This window comes from Carlito syrichta, unplaced genomic scaffold, assembly GCF_000164805.1.
Source record: "Carlito syrichta isolate Samal-C Ts95f unplaced genomic scaffold, Tarsius_syrichta-2.0.1 Scaffold305729, whole genome shotgun sequence".
Lineage (NCBI taxonomy): Eukaryota > Metazoa > Chordata > Mammalia > Primates > Tarsiidae > Carlito > Carlito syrichta.
The window spans coordinates 457866-475023 of record NW_007249825.1 but is presented as its reverse complement, the minus strand read 5'-3'; the positions used below and the strand labels follow the sequence as shown (position 1 = coordinate 475023).

General features: G+C 54.8%; 1 protein-coding gene across 1 annotated transcript in view; it reads right to left on the bottom strand.

The window, feature by feature from the left end:
• FAM53B (family with sequence similarity 53 member B) overlaps positions 1 to 17158 on the bottom strand; it is a 120614-nt gene that overhangs the window by 70984 nt on the left and 32472 nt on the right. The window contains exons 2-3 of the mRNA XM_008062510.2: positions 13603 to 13869; positions 4180 to 4234 (exon numbers count right to left, since the gene is read on the bottom strand). Coding sequence (XP_008060701.1) covers positions 4180 to 4234; positions 13603 to 13722 — 175 coding nt within the window. The 5' untranslated portion in view covers positions 13723 to 13869. The remainder of the gene's footprint in view (positions 1 to 4179; positions 4235 to 13602; positions 13870 to 17158) is intronic.

Genomic DNA, 17158 nt, shown 5'->3' with positions numbered 1-17158 from the left:
GTGTGGTGTCCATTGTCCCTGTAACACAGAACGCACTGAATGGCTGCAATTAGCCAAGGGTGGTGAATGGAGACTGCTCTCACCCCACTTGCTCTGTTTCACCAAAAAAGATTCAACTAGTACACGTGTGCCCAGGGTCCCCCATGGCAAACAGCAGGAGACAGGGGCAGGGGGCAGCCCGTGCAGAGGGTCCATGTGCAATCCCTGCCTCTCCCCACACGGGACAACTCTCACAGCCACAGTCCCTTGCTGCACCCACTAGAAATCAGAGCCAGGAGCAGGGGCTGGCTCACCTCCCCACACAGCCGCCACCTGACCAGTGTTTCTTGTGTCAAGAGCACAAGAACCAGCCACACAGGTGGCTCTTCCCCTCGAGAAGCTGTTTGCCGAAGAAATTCTATCTCAGTGCAGAAGGTGGGCTGGGATGCTCTGGGAGGTGAGAAAGGAAGCCAGCAGGCCAAGCATGGCCTCTCTAGCAGGGGCCCTGCGGCCACAGGGCTGAGCTGGCACCCTAACAGGGGGCGCTCAGCCTTGGCACACAGCAGCCGGGCGGCACCTGGCCCCCCTCTGCCCTGCTTCTCCGATCGCACCTCACACTGGCTTTGTTCCCTCCCCTACTTTGAAAAGCACAAAGCTACTTCTTTTTTTTATCAAGTTCCCAAACTGGGGTAGGGGACAAGATGGGGAGCAGCTAGAATCCAGCTCACAATCATTGAGTATGAAGTACTTAAAAAAAAAAAAAACAAAAAAAAAAAACATTATTGTGTGAGCACTTGATATGAGTAACACATCTTATCTGAGTGGGTGCAGAGGAGGCTGAGTTACTTGAAAGGGTAGCACTTTAAGAAGCAGCAAGCAGGTCTCTGTGCTCCCTGCCCTAATGCACTCGCCCGGATTTCCTTCAAAACATTTGTGAAACTCCAGCTTACGGCGGCTTCCAGCTAGGATCCTTGCATGGGGGCTTCAGAGGGAAAGCCCCGAGTCCCAGGGCCAACTGTCCCCAGCTCTCACAGGAGAATTCCACCGATCAGCAGCAGAACATGAGTCCTTTATCTCCAGGAGACAGGCTGGGGTTGGTGATTATGATAATTTGGTGTTTTATCTTTGCTCAGCATAGTCCAGCCCTGGAAGGGCCCAGAGCCCTCTTGAAAAGTCCAGCCGGCCCCTCGGAGTATTCTCTGCCCCGACATTGAAAAGCAGGCACACCTAAGATGAAATCTTGCTGCCTGGGGTGCACTCCCAGTTCGCAGCACAGGGTGAGGCCACAAAACCTCAATCCAGGGATTAAATGTGCTGGAGAGGTAGCCTGAGCTTCCACGAGACACACCGGCCTTAGGAAGGCCTCTGGCTGCTGACACTCCTGCCCCAGCAAGTGCAGGAAAGGGACGGAGGCAGGAGGCACGGAGCTGCTCCCTCTGGTGTGCTGTCCTTTCTTTAAATTCTACCAACTCCCTACAACTTGCAAGCTGAAGAAACCCAAACCCACGCTCAGGAAGATGGGGTGATTTTCTCACAGCTCCAAGGGCTTCCGCCATCTCCTGGAAGTCGGCTTAACCCAAGGGGAATTCACTGTTCCTGGATCTTTCTTCCTCACCAGACAGAAGTCTCCCCGGGGAAAGGGACAGGGTCTAATTTACTCCATCCCTGCACCAAGTGCCTGACACACGGTAGGTGCTCAATTAATATCCGCAAAATCAAGCCACTAAAAACGAAATGAGGCAAACAAAAAGCCTTGGCACTGCTCGGTCACACAGGTCAGGGTTTTCCTGAATCAGGGAGGGACTGAGCCACAGAAAGATGAGACCCGTGGGAGAGGGAACAGCAGAGGAGGATGAGGGGACTCCACAAGCTCCCTCCTCCCAGCACAGCTGCTCCCAGCTTCTCCCTCAGCTGCCTGGCAGTGCCCTGGTGCTGGTCTGCAGAGCAGGAGGAAAACAGGACCCTGTGGAAGGGAAGAGCTTGGGATGGAGATGCTGGATCGGGCCAGCACTTCCAGAAAAGCCACTGGGTAAACAGGAGTCTGGAGACGTAGCACAGTCCCGCCTGGAAACCACGGGCCTCCTTGGTAGAAAGCAGGTCACTGGGATCCAGGCTCACACATTCTCCTGGGCAATCGGGCATTTCTTCACACGCCTCCCTTCTCCAGGGCCACTGCCCCTACCAAAGGTGACTCTCTCACTTCTACCCTCTCTTCAAAGAAAGCCAAGGTAACCCCTTTGTTTGGGTGTAGAGGCTTATTCTTGGGGAGAATTCTCATTTTGGTTTCAGCCTTCTTTTTACCTATGTAATACTCATCCTGTGCTAATCTCTTCATAAACATTATGCCACAAAGCCCTCACAACAAGCCGACAAGGTTGATGAGGAAGCCCAGGCCTGGAAAAGAGGTTCAGAGTCACTAGATGAGCCCCAACACTCCCATCACAAACCTGCGAGACCTCTACCTCATTACGACCCACACAGCGCAAAGCAAAGACGCCTAATGCATGAGTGGCTTTGAAATAAAGACCAGTATCTCTCAATCCAGTTTACTAGTCTGGCCCAGTTTACAGATGACGTCTAGGCAGCATTGAGGGCGTGGGTGTGCCCAGGGGCCCTTCTCATTCTCTCTCTCAGGCATGACACAGGAAGGCAGCTCAATTGTGAGACTGCTCCAGGAAGCAGGTGATGAGACAGACTTCTGGGTCATGTGGCTGCAGTGCTGAGGGTTTGGCAAAAGCCATAAACCACCAAGGAGGTATTCAGTTATTTATGTGGGTACAGGCCTCAGAAGGGTGTCACATGGGCAGACCAAGACCAGGTGATCTCCCTGTTCCCATTTTCTCTGGGTGGCAGCATCAAGAGGACCACCAACAATCTTCCTTCTTCCTCGTCCGAGTCTAATTCTGCCTAACAAGGGTTCTTGGGAAGGGTCACCTCACCAGGTCTCCGTTTCCCCAAATGTGACTGAGCATCCCCAGTCCCTAAAGCCGCCAACAGAGTCCACAGGATCCTGCAAATAAGGATGCGGTGCCCAGATGCAGCGCCCAGCATCGTGCTCAATATGACACACCCAGCACTTCCTCCACCCTCATCATCTCATCTATGGAAACTGCATCTAAGGAAAAAGAAAACACGGTACGCAGAGGGAAAGGGCTGAGAAAGAAAAGCAAGAAAGATTTTTTGCCATCCTACGGAGACAAACTTTAATTCTGAAAGCCCACGGTAGTTATCCATCATCCAAGTCTGAATTTTGACTCAACACTGACATCACAGAAAATCAGCCGGCAAGATGTCTCCAAAGGGAGACAAGGAGGCCCACAGAGAGACAGAGAAGGGAGAAACAACGCCCAATCATCTGAAGCATCGAGAAGTCAATATTATCAATACAGTCATCTCTTCTGCCCCATAAAAAACAGTCATTCACGCTTGCACAGAAACAGAAGGTGGAGGCAACCTTTCTGGAAGGCGCATCAGCAACACACATCAAGAGTCTTAAAAATGTCCCAGCCTTTCTATTTACTCCTAGGAACTAGCCTAAGGAAAGAGCTTAAGGCACACAGAGACTTAAACCCTTAGACAGTCACTGTTAATTACAACAGCAGACAAGACAGCCCCTTTAACCAATAGCCAAGAAATCGTTACATCACTATAGACATTTCCAAACACTCACACAGTGCAGTACCATGGACTATCCAAATGCGTGGAACCAGCATTTTAACGCTATCACCTAATGGTTACTACCAAGCACAGAAAGCAACAGATATAGTTTGATGTAATTATATGTTCATCGTGGAACAGGTTATGTAAAGCATACCAAGAGCATTACACAAAAATATCAGCAAGGACTCATCATGGGATATTGGGGCTAGGAGAGTCTTTGTTTATTATTTTACACTATGGTACATTTTCTGAATGAAAAAAGTCAACATGAATTACTTTAACGATCAGACAGAAACTCTCCATATTAAGAGTTGTAAACTATACACACCAGCGCCTACCCCCTTACTCAGCCCCAGCGGCTCCCTGGACCACTCCAGCACTGCTGGGAATGGACATGGTTGAAACACACAGAAAAGTGTCCCCAGGGCTGCTCTTTCTGAATCTGTGTTCAGAAAGTGCTTTCAGGGTCTCACCTGGAGGACTCAGACCTAGGCTGGAGGGACTCAGAGGAGGGCTCCCAGGACGGCCTTGAGTACTTACCCATAATTCCACAAGAGAAAAGTGTGGTTCCTTGACTCATCTTCTTTGGCGTGTGCTGAAAACAACCAGAAAAGCTATTCACTCTTCAAGTCATAAGAAGCAGGTTTGCACATGACTCTGCACTGATCCCCTGCTAAAGTCACAGTTAAAGGGGTCACTGCCCTTTGCCAACATCAGATTAGGGAGAGGAGGGGAAAGTATTCAAAGAGACAACATCTGTGCAAAATGAGCCCCAGGCTCTTTGTCCCAAGTCTCCAGTGAGTTATAGAGTCCATCAAGTTAATGGGCTTTCAAAATGCACAGAAAGCCCCACGACTTCTGACACGAGGGGACTTTTCCACACAAGTGCTGAGGAGGAGGTGCGGGGGGAGGTGTGATGGTAAGCAGTGGAGCAGGCTTCCCCGATTTGGGCTGAGAAGAGGAGGCCTCCCCAGGACCAGGAAGACCCTCGAGTGAGGAACAGAGGGCCCCATCTCCCACTCCCGGGCTCCCTCCTTCCAGATCCAAGGATAGCAGCTCTGCAGCTCCACAGGGAAACCTCAGGTGCAGTTCGGGCGGGCTGGCCTCTGCCCTGGAGGCCACTCTGTGGCTACAAGGCCTCCCAGGGCATTCTCTCGGAGCTGAAACTCGAGGGCTCTATTTGGTCTCAACATAACCGCTTTGGCTTTTAAACTCCTTGGCACTACATTTCCACAATGGCTTCCCTTTCCGCATCTTCTGTCTTGCCCCATGCCCAGCCTCAGCTGACCATGGGGTGCCAACAGGCCAATGAGGCCTAGAAGAACCCCAAGTCCAGAGCACTGGCTCCATGGCTGCACTGTCAATTGGGCAGGGGACACTCTGGTGCTGGGTGATACCCAGGTGATAACCAGACCGTGAGGCTTGCTCTGACCTCTGGCAAGGAAGAGACTGCCCAGTCGAGACCCAGGAAGAAGGCCGGCCTCGAGCGCTCCCAAGGCTCACCCACTCACTCATGTGCCAGCTCCTCCAGTGACACGTGCTGACAACTACTTATGTGTAGGCTGCGCTGGGGTTTCTGCAACGGTGAAGGAAGCTCTTGAACCCCATGAAATCAGCCCGTTACAGAAGTCCTAACGTCTGAGAGGAGCCCCCAACACCTTCCAGCCCCCTCAAACGGCAGGGACAGACTGGGCCTCTAGGCTGAGGCCTGGGAAAGAGCCCAGACCCTGGCTCCTCAAGGCCTGGAAGAGGGGGGGCCGACCAGGAGTACCTGTCCACCCAGATAAGAGGGTGGCAGGAGCGTCGTCTCAGCTCCCTCACCCCATCCCCAGCGACCCAATCTGCACTTGCTCAGCAGTACATCCGTTCCACTGAGTTACTAAGGGTCCATCCTGACCAGCTGGGAACACCAAGGGAGGACTCACACTTCAAGGAAACACAGTCACGCACAGAAGCCATTACACAACACACAGACTGGGGCTGGAGGGGGTACCCAGGACGCCTGCTGGGGCGGGGGTGGGGTCAGGGCCAGCTCCCTGGGTATCACACCTGAACAAGTCGAAGGACCAGAGCAGCTTTGCGGGAGGGGGTGAATGGGGCGGGAAGCAGTCCTCTTCCAGGCCCCCTTCCTCAGTTTAAAATGATCCTGACACCAATAAGCCAGGTCACCCTCCCAGATTCCACAGTGACATAACCATCTGCTCTACACCATCTGTGGAAATAACTGGAAAGAGTCAAAAACCGCTGCACCTGATTTCCTCCCGGCTGACATGGCACAACCGAAAGCCCAGGCCGACAGCATCCGATGGAGTCCAACACGCGAGAGCCCCGCCATGGGGGCTGCGCTGCCCACACAGCCAGGAGCCCAGCCCTGCAGGACCCTCGCTCCCAGGTTCAGAGAGGGAAGTCGGGCTACGGCCTTGCCTGCCAAGGGAGGTACCCCCAGCGCTAAGGGAGCGCCCAGGCACAGAAAAACACCCACTGGGGAACCACAGCCCCACCCCCTGTGCTTGCCAGGCTGGCGAAGGCAGCCGGGTGGGAGGCCGCAGACACCAGCACTGGGATGGGGCTGGGGACAGTGGAAGAGAGGGAACGCTGGTGTGGTGTGCTTACCTCACTGGCACACGGTGCCACAAAGGGGGCTGGGGTTTTCTACACAAAAGCAGGAAGCCACGCGGCGAGCCGCGCCTGCCATGCCAGTGAACAGTGCTCGCTGGCCACCTCCCAGCAAGCCGGTGTGTTCCAGACTGAGGGCACCTCGGGGCCCTCCGCGACCCAGGCCCCTCCAGTGAATGCGTGTGGGTGCCAGCCGCCTTGCCACAGAGACTGGGGTCTGTCTGCCAACAGAGAGCAGCCAATGGGCCCACAGGCCTCCCCCCAGGCTCCCATTCACTCACTGGCTCATTTATTCACTCAGGATCTGTTGGAATCTGCCGCAGATCCCCAGAGCAGCCCGCCGTTTCCCAGGCTATGTCACCGCTGCCCCTGCACCAAGCCACCACCAGTCCCTGCTGAATGCACTGGACCCCTCTCTCCACCCTTCACCCAGAACCCAAAGTCATCCTTTTAAAGCAGAGGTCAGACCACATCACTTCTCTCTAACCATGTTTCACAGGAAGCAGAATAAAAGCAAGCTAACCCTGTCCCCCACAGCCTGCCAGGCCCACATGAGTCAACTCGGGCACCCCCAACCTCCCCTCCTCGCTCATGTCGCGCTTGGCAGGGACAGGCCAGTTGCCGCCATCTTGGGACCTTGCTCTGGGATCTTTGCATAACAGGCTCTGCAGCCTCATTCCCCGGTCATCCTGGCTGAAGCAGTACCTCCCAGCCCGTGCACTTCTCCTTCCCCACCAGCTTATTTAACACGCATGCTGTGTGTCGGCTCCTCTGTCCCTGTGCTTCTTTTCTGTTCCGTGGGAATGGAAGCTTCTTGAGGAAAGGCAGCGGTCTTGTTCACAACATCTCCAGCACAGAGCAGGCAGCATGGCGATGGCTCCCTGTCGGGGCCGGCCTGCCTGTCTCGCTCCTGTACCACACACCCAGCGGAGGCTGGGCCAAATGGCATGGATCTGCACTGGGCAGAACCTGCTGCCTCCCCAGATCGCTGGGCTCAGACATAGCCAAAGCTCAGGGGTAAGGGCTGAGGGCGCCAGCCTGAGGGAGTCAGGGCTGCCCCCAGGCTGGCCCAGACTTCTCACACCATCCTCCGCTACCCAACACTGCCCACAGACCGGGAAAAGCCCCCGCTGGGGTTCTCAAACTCAAAGGGACGACTCCTTCATTTCCCTTGTTCTAGGCGAGCCATGCCTTGCTCCTCTCACTGAGCAGATGAAACTGCACGGCTAACGTGGTGCAGCACCCCTTCTTCTGCCGGCAGCACTCCAATCTTGCATTGGGACACCTCCCCCGTCGGTAGATAGTGTCTTGGGGGACTGTTGGCCAAGATGCCTCCACCCCTCCTGGCCACGGGATGGACACGGAAATCAGGCCCGGCTGACCAGACGCTCCCTGGCTCCATGGTTCTGACTCCTGAACCCAGAGGCTACTGGGGCCGATGCCCAAGCACCTCTCAGCTGCCCTGGCCCTGCCCTATCTCCAGCCCTGTGAGCCACCTCCCTTCACTGCAGTGAGCTCTCTTTTCATGTCAATGAGCTGGAGACAACCTCTGCCACTTACAGATGAAGAACCTGAATGCGCGCTTGACCTCAAGATCAGATCAGGGCCCGTTTTGCTTTCTGAGCCCCATCTGTGAGGCTTGGCTAGCGATGGCCAGGCCAGAACATCACGTACCCGACAGCTTCCTAGGGTGTCAGGCCCCAGGACACCCTGACCACTGGCAGATTTTCCTGGGTCCGATTCCACATGGCAAGCCAACAGAGTTCCCGCGAGGCTCCAGGTTAGCCAGAGTCTTTTTATTCCCGGTCTACCTAGCATATAAGAAATCCCTACTGACATGCACTATTCCTGCAGTCAGCCTTTCTAACCCTTTGAACCCTCCATACCCACAGCAGGAAGCCATGAGCACATCACTGTGTGGTGAGGCCCTCGTGGCCCTGAGGGAAACTCGGCCCTCTGAGGTTTCACAAGACAGTGTCTGCACAGAAGTGAGCACCCGGGCCCCGGCTGAGGTCTGCAGTGAAACGAAGCAAGAACACATTTCTCCTTTGTATTTCTCCCACTGTGAAGCCTCTGTTCCCAAGCCCACCCCGGGGCAGAGCCTCATCTCCGTGAGACGCCTCAGATCATGAGAGAAGGTGTTTGGAATCAGATCCTCGTAGGAAAGGCAAAAGCTGGAAATCAAATTGAGGCTTCAGAGTCATCTGTCTGACTACAGAAAGAAGCCTGACTTAAATAAAGACACAGTTAAGGCTCTGAATGAAGAACTAACCCATGCAGAAAGGGCCAGGCCATAACCAGGGCTCTTCTCGTAACTTTCCTCTGCAGGTGATCAACTAAAGCAATCAAGCCACTTTTCTTTCTCCTGACACCGTGTTACAAGGAGCCACAAAGCATCAGGGAAAAGCTCTCACTCACGCACTGAGGGGGACAAGCAGAGCACCCATGCTTCTAAGCTGGAACTCGGCGAGACCCTGGCAGCAGGAAGAAGGGAGGTCCAGGCCTGAGACAAGAAAGAGCAACTGATAAGAGAACGGTGCCCATGGGTAGAGGCTCTCAAAGATGCTGCTGGAGATAACAGCAGCCCTGAGTCCCAAGGCTTTGGGGTTAGCCAGAACACAGGTTGGCCACTTGGTGTCTTTGTTTGCCTGGGGTGAAAGGCAGCACGCAACCTCAGACTCTGGGCACTCCCGAGTCCTGACTCCAGGCCAGCCTGCGGCCTGCCAGGGATCCTGGCCTGGGCTGTTGAGCCCAAAGTGCCAAATGAATGTGAACAGAAGTATGAAGACGCCAGGGCCCAAACAGCTGGGTGCAAGGCCTGATGTGGCCACTAACTCTTCGGACATGACAAGTCACTTAGCCTTGGCACCCTAATCTGACAAGCACAGAAGGAGATACCTCTTCTACCTATCAGATCGGCCCCCCAGAAAACCAGTGTCAGTTGTGGTGGAGGAAGTCAGGAGCCTGGAGCCATGCCCCACCCTCTCTCTGCCCAGGAGTGGCCGGCCAGCTCCCTTCGGTCTCCAGTCTTTAAAGAAGGCGGGGACACTGCCTGGGGAGAGAAGGTTGGGCAAGCCGAGGGAGGTGGTCACTCTGGAAACAAGAGAACGGGCCCTTGGCCCGAGCGTGGGTGTGCGGGAAGGAGCGAGGGAGCACAGTGCTCTCAAGGTCAAACGTCTGGGCTGCCTTCCAGGGGAGCAGCTAATGTTAGCACACTGGAAGGAAGAGCCCACTAGGCCGAGGAAAGCACTGGGCGGAGTGGGAGAAAGGGGAACTGGCCATGGTCGTGGCTGCCGGCGGTGCAATCTAAGCCAGGGCTGCAGGTCCAGCCTGTGTCTTGGGGCCCTCTCTCCCTGGGCATGGGAGTCCCTTGCCAGGAAAGGTTTAGTGCTGGTAAGTCCTTTTTTTCCCCCATACCTTTCTTGGGAGGAAAGATATCACATCACTAACATTTAGCTTTTTTTAATAAAAAAAAACAGAGGGCAACCCCTTCGGGTCCCTTCCCACCATGGGAGCTTTTCTGTTCTCTCAATAAATCCTGCTTTCTCAAAAAAAAGGAGAACCGGAGAACCATGACACGGACCCCTAAGTGGGAAGGAAGACAAGTCCTCTTGTTCTTCAGCAGGCCTCAGAGGAGGCTGTGGGCTGCTCCTCCGAGGACCCAGGCACTTTTCTACTGTGCTTTTAGACCCTCTTGCCTCTGTGACCGAAACGCAGCCACCAAGCCCATGGTGTGCAGCACTCTGGGACCCGCCCCCATCATTCCAAAGTGGCCTGTGGATGTGCTGATGCACTTCGCGGCCTCTCCAGAATCATGTTTTCTTTTTAAATCTTAAACCTCCACTTATTATCTTCTTAGTCTGAGAGGAAAACAAAAGGAAAACTATTGTCCATCCTTCCTGTTGCTATCTTGATGATATTTACATGAGGATGATGTTACCAGTTTAGGAAGCTGAAGCAAAACCCACCGACTTCCTCTGAACCTTTGCTGGCTGTTTAAAGCAAACGCTAACATCAGTTTATCTCACATTCTATCTCATGGAAGTCATCACTAGGCTGAGATTATTTTGGCTCTTCCGTTATTTAGAGCATGTTTCTCTCCCCAAGGCCTGGAGGAGCCCCAAGATGGTCACAGCCTCCAGAACCAGGACCTGTGCCCGGAAGGTACTGGGGAGAAGACAACGGCCTGGTCTTGAAGTCTGTAACCTAGGCGTCCCCTCCCTTGGGCCCTCTGAGTCACAGTTTCCTGTCTTTACACAAGGGTAGAGAGGGGTGTGCCGCTGCTCCTCAGCAGGTGGCATAAGGCTCCAGCAGAGGAAGGGGAAGACTGAGCCTCTGTAAGTGCTCTCCCAAGGCCCTTGGTGCTGTCACGCTCCCAGCACCCCCCTGGCTGTCCCACAGTGCGGTAGCCCTGGGCCAGGCCAGTGCCGACATGTAGCCAATGTGTAGTGGGTGCATCAGCAAACTGACCGACACGAGAGCCACTCTCCAAAGGGGCCACTCCCCACAGACCTCCCATCTGGAGCCAAGGGAAGGGAAGAAGAGGAAGAAGACAGATGGGCCCAAAGCACCACGCTGGGTGGTTCTGGGCCCTGACTGGCCAATAACAAGCAGCAGCAGAAAGGATACTTTCCAACAAGGGAGGAGAGGGCTTGGGAAGAAAGCAAAGATCCTCATCTGTGAGGCCACAATCCCTTCCAGCAAGCCCGCCTGCTCTCCCTTTCTGAAACGATGAATCTTCCCTCCCGGGCTGGAGGCTGTGCTCCTTCTGGCAGGGACGCAGGCCACATCTCTTGGACGAGCAGCTCGGCGGGCCTCAGCCCATGTGCTGGGGAACCAGCTCCGTGGCCAACACCAGCCGGTCCCACCCTGACATGGCACCAAGCACAGAGGCGACCACTGAGGCCAACAGCACAGCCGGACCTGGGAGGGGCTCCTCCTGGGACCTCCAGATGGCCCCTCACCCTTGGGCTTGCTCCCTTCTGGTCAGAGCTACTCTAGTTGCACCCATTCAGCCACAGACTTGAGCAGCAGCCAGAGAGGGACTAACACCATGGCAATGGAGAAACAGCTGGGCTCCAGGCATCTGCATGACCATCCATTCCACAAACATCCACAGAGCACCTGCCATGCGCTGGGCCCGGGTGCATGCAGCAACAAGCAGGAAAGACATGGCCTGTCTTCATGACGTTCCCATTCTAGTACAAGGACTCATTCAATAAACAAGACCCACAGGTACAACGCTAAAAGTGATAAGTGCCTACGAGGGAGAAGACGGGGAAAGAGGACAGAGAGAGTGGGAGTGGAGCAGGTAGGGGCTGGTGGGAGGATTAAATTTTCAGCTGAGTGACCAGAGATGGAGGGAGGGAAGAGAGTCCTGCTATGCAGCGAGAGCTCCAGGCCATGGAAGAAATGCAAGGGCCCTGAAGCAGTCTCACACTGGCCGCATTTGAGCAGGGAGGCCAGGGAGGACAGAACAGAGGGTGGGGACAGTAGCAGAGACGAGGTCGAGCAGTCACTTGGATGAGACTTAGGGGCCTTGGTGTTTGCTCAGTATTAGACGCAAAGCCAGTGGGAGCTTCTACATGGAGGCCAGCACTCACTGGGATTCTCTCTGGCTGCTGAGTAGAGAACCAGATAAAAAAAGGCAGATGCAGGGCCTGGTTACCACAAGAATCCTCGTGAGAGGGGACAGCGGGTGGAACCAGGACGCTGGTAGTGGGGAAGGTAAGAAGTAACCGAGTTACAGACACGTAGCAAATGCGACCGGAAAGGAAGTGGTGGCGACAGAAGACCTGCTGTCGTAGCAGCTCTGCTCCTTGCTGCAATGAACAAGGCCACCCTCAAACAAACACTCCTTAGGTGCCTGCTCTCTGCCCCGCCCTGGCAGTGCTGGGACGCAGGGAGGAGCAAAGCCGGCCCTTGTCCTTGAAGCTGGGTGTGGACAGGCACTGGGGCCCCCATGCAGGCCTCCCAGGCTGCAGCTGACACGCAGAGTGGCACCCCAGACACACCTGGAAAGACCTGAGGCAGGGTGGGCCACCCAGACGGGTGTGCAGACACTGGGCAGAGGAAAAGCCCCGAACGCAGGCCCAGGCAGCGGGGCTGCGGCGGGGAAGGAGGCAGAGCTGGTGAGGCAGTCACTGCCCTGGCTCCCGGTTGACTCCCTTCTACTTGTCCTTCAAGGCCAAGTCGAGCATGCCTGCTCTGTGAGGGCCGAGCCAGCCTCATGGCTCGACACCGTCCCTGGACTCCTTACAGTCCACTCCGGCCGCTGCTCATGGGATCCGCACATCTGTGTGGGCCGCCCTCCCTCTTGACCAGGAGCCTCTCGAGGGTGATGAGTGCAAGGCCCAGTTCTGACGCATCCTGTCTTGGAGTCCCCAGTCCAGTGCCCACCATGTGGCAGGGCCCCAGGAATGAAGGCAGGGCTTCCCAGCTCGGCCAGGGCCAGAGGCCTAGGTCTGTCTGTCCAGCCTTGAGTGTTACTAGTCTTGAGCCCACCAAGGGGTCTCCGAGTGGGTTCTCATCAGGGGCCCTGAGGGGTGCCAGGAGGCATCCTGTGTGACATGACCCCGGGCAGTCAGCCCCCGTCCCGATCACGGGAGGATCTGCCCATCTGCAAAACTCCTGCATAAAAGTGTTTGTGCCTGAGTGTGGCTTCTTGCTCCCTCTGCAAGGGAGCGGCCCCCACTCACTCCTGAGAACTGGGCTCAGAAGGAGGGTTGGGTCTGCTGACAGGACTCAGCTGCCAGAGGCTGTTTCGCTCACAGTCTGAGAGGGCCGAGTTATCTGCCTCTCCGCCCAGCGCACCACCACTTGGTCAGAAGGCAGAGGGCAGTCAGAGGGCAATCCAGCTGTCACCAGGGCCCGCCACCTGGGCTGCCAGACTGGGCCTTCTCTCCCCATCACGTCCCACTCTTGACATGCCTGAAGCAGCAATGACGCAGCAGCACCACCCTTTGGAGGCATGGCCTTATCTCGGCCCCCATCTGGGGCACCACCTCCCTTCTGGAAACTACCTCCCGTTCATGGGCGGAGACAGAAGGAATGTCGGTCTGGGCCTGGCAGGGCGGGGGCAGATCCACACTGGGTATTACTTCCCCGGGTGATGGCCTTCCCCTCCTCACCCACCAGATGACTGCTAATCTGGGCTGAGCTACTCTTCCTTCTTGCCAGTACTTAGGCAAGCTCTGGGTTTCTTGGCCCTGCCTCCCCAGCCTGGGCTGTCTGGCAGAGCTCTGCTCTTGGGCACTTTGGACTCAACTGTGATGGCCAGTCCACAGCCCCACCTGCACATCAGGCCTCCAAAAGGTCATCACAGAAGCGAAGTTACTGGGTCCTTACCAGTTCAGGGTGGAGGGTCCTGCACGCTATGGAGTCAGCTCCCTGGTTGCCGAGGCTTTTACTCAGGATCATCACCATGATAAGGACCTCAGGCACTGGGCTCCATCCCAGGGTGGGCATGAGCCATCTTCAGTTGGGCAGACATGGGCAGAGACGACGCCTGAGCACTTCCTAGGTGACTGACGTCAACAGCAGAAACAGCTTCCCATTGGCCACTCACCCTTGGGGTGGGGCTCTTCCAGGAAATGGCCAAATGGGGTCAACTCCCTGGAAAGACAAAAGGAAGACAAAGGGATTCAGGACTAAGGAAGACTAGAGTCCTGAGAGAGCAGCTTCTCCCCCACAGGAATGGAACCAGCTTTCTGCTAAAGGACATGCCTTCTGAGAGGGTCACCAAAGCCCAGAATCATCTTCTCAGTGCCTACCTTACCCCAATGCCACCCTTGGGGGCATCCCTAAAGCCAACGTCCTGGTACGTACAACAACCAGTTGGGGCCCCGCCACATGAGACCTTCAAGATCTACCCCGATGTCTGGGTGGCTATCTGCCGTCCCTGTGGTGAGCTCAAGTCATGTGACTTCTTGTCACAGAGCTGGCTTTACAGGCAGCTTCAGCACACCAGGTGCTCTAAGGCAGGCTGAGGGTCACAGCACACCTCCCCACACCCAACTCTGAAGACATCGGCCCTCGGGATGCCAACAGGGAGTAGGGGACTCACAGTCAGCACGTGGCTCCCCTTCTCCTCCCAGTTATGAACAGAAGCTACTGGAAGACTCAGGAGGACCCATTGAAGGGCACACATTTCCTGCCCTCAGAAGTGCCACATTTCCACATCAACATAGTTGCAATACTGGGGGTCTTCGGACTTGTGTCCTTTTTCCAGAATGAACCAAACCAGGTGAACTTCTGGCAGTTTTCGAACCCCCTGGGCACCGTCATTCCGTACAGCCATCCACACCCCCTCCCAAGCCACCATCTTTTCCAACGAGCAAACGGAGAAGGAGTGTAGCCTTCAGTTTAGGCTTGGAAAATCACTCCTCACAAATTCACATCTCTGATCCTGTTTCCCCAGCCCATCCTTCTGTGGCTAACCCTGCAAAGAAAGTCACAGGATACAAGGAATCGGACGATCACCATCAAAAAGTAAAAAATAGTGACGATAATAGCAATAAATAAATAAAAAGGTGGTTCCTAATCTGTAATTAAGAACAAACTGCTCAGCACAGGAACATGTTTTAGTATCTGCTGCTCTGTGTAGAAATTAATTGCACCCTGGTATTTACTTGCTGTCCAGATTGTAAATCATATTTTCCTGTTTACTTCGATTAGACTTTACAGTGGGTGTTATTGGAATTGCTCAATTACAGGCCAGCTGGCAAGCACAGGAAAATTACCTTCTACTGTTCTTCGAAAACAAGGTTCATCCAAAGTGCAAAAGCAGGGACGGGGAGGAGGGAAATCAATATACTTTTCAAAGGCTCGACTGTGCAGCAAGAGAGGCCCAGGGGAGTCTGTAGATTCCCAGGTCGCATCAGGATACCTGACGCACATTTCAATGCCACATCAATCTAAAAGTGACACATTCTGGCCAAGTGTGATCTGTCCGGGGAAAGAATTTCAGACCACTGCTCGGAGTTCTGGCCAGACAGCTAAGCCAGAAACGCCCGCCGGCCCCCTGGATGCCTGGCTCAGGAGCAGACCAGGAGGGGTGCTCCTGGATGCGCCCTTCAAAGGGGCCCTTTGTGCCTCCTCGGTGGCAGACGCCTGATGGCGGCCATCGTCTTTCTGGGTGTGAGCCTCGGTTCAGTTCTGAGGCAGCCAGCCACTGGCACAAGGCCTGGGAGGTGACCTGTCTGCCCGCTCCCTCACTCGGTTTCCTTCTTCTCTAAGAAGGCAGGTCGGCCCAGTGGTTACAGGCTCAGGTCCGGATTCAAGCACACCTGACTTTCAATCCCAGCTTTTCAAGTATGGAGTCGGAGCAACTTTTGCCAAATGACTCTGAGCCTCAGTTTCCCTGTCTAAAAGGAGGGACAACAGTGCCTGCCTCGCAAAGTGACTCTACCCCACGAGCATAGAGCCCTAGTCCTTTGTTCGGTGCTTAGCTTCATAAATAGTGGCGACTGCTATTAGTTTCGGGGGAGCCTGTGAGCCTAGACCCATTTCCTAGCAATGGACACCCAAGCACCTGTCCCCTCAAATGTGTTTAAGCTAAATTCCATCAAGATGAGGAGCCATCCTTCTGGTGAAACAGGAGGAGGCCAGTGAGAACGACACTGCCGAAGTCTATTGCCATAGAAACACGTTCATCCATCCACACGCAGCTCCGCACGTAGCAGGCAGCAACAGGGGAGCTCAGTCCCTCACCAGGTCCATGACCACCAGAGCCCCTGCATGGGACAGGGGCTCACAGAGGCACCCCAAGCACCATAAGCTCCCGGGTGACCGGGTGGTCAGCAAGAAGGAGAAAGAAGGTGTGCCACAATCCCTTCAATGGGGTCTTGGAAGGAGCTGGAGGCAGACAGGAAGGGGGTGCCAGAGCTGGGTCTTACCGAGACCCCTCTGCACAGGGGCCAAAGACACACAGCAAGAGTGGGAACAACCTAGATATCTATGGACAGCGGAACGGCTAAAGAAATGATGGCATCATCATGTAGAGGAATGCTGCGCAGTCTTCCAAATATTTAATGTGGCAATTCTAACTGGACAGGTATACTAGATGATTTCCAAGAAACAAAGGCAAGAAAGGGAGTCCAGCATGGTCCCACATGGTGGCTGCCCTGGAGGGAACTACAGTTTCAGAAAACAGAAGGCACTGACTGTGCAGCCTTCCGTGCAGTTTGAATAGTCCATCCCATGCACGTGGTACTTTTTATTTTTAAGTAAACAGGCAAGATCGCAACAGGAGGGGCAGGGGCACCCAGGCAGAGGAAGAGTTATAAGCAAGGCATGGTGGGCCTGGTTGGGTCTGGTACTGGGGCAACAGTGAGCTCTAGTGGCTGGCGCACAGCACGTGTGGGCAGGTGTTGGAAAGAGGGACCCTAACCAGACCGAGAACTCCGAACGTCATACTCAAAGGAGACCTTATCATGCAGCCCTGGGAGCTCCTGAAGAAGGTTATAGGCTGGAATTGGCTGCTCTGATCTGTTAGAAGAGATTTTCTGAATCTTTCGCAACACCTAGCACGCAGTTGCTTTGCATGCCATAACAGCTCAGCACACATTTCTAGAATCAGCCTAAATCACAGCAACAACTGAAATGATCTGGGCACATTCTCAGATTTTGTGAGGTGAATCCAGATCAACAGTATGAGCCCAGTGCAATCCGGAATTCCCTGGGATTCCTTTGATCCGTGGCATGGGCCTGGTCGATTTCATCAGGAAATGTTGGCACTAGTTCAGAGACAAAGAGCCCACTGAAGAACAGGGCCAGGGTCTGAGTGAGGGAGGGGCGGGGGCATGGCCTTAGAAAAGACAGTAGCCGGGCTCGGTGGCTCAGCCTGTAATCCCGTGCCTTTGGGGGGCTGAGGTGAATGGATTGCCTGAGCCCACGGGTTCGA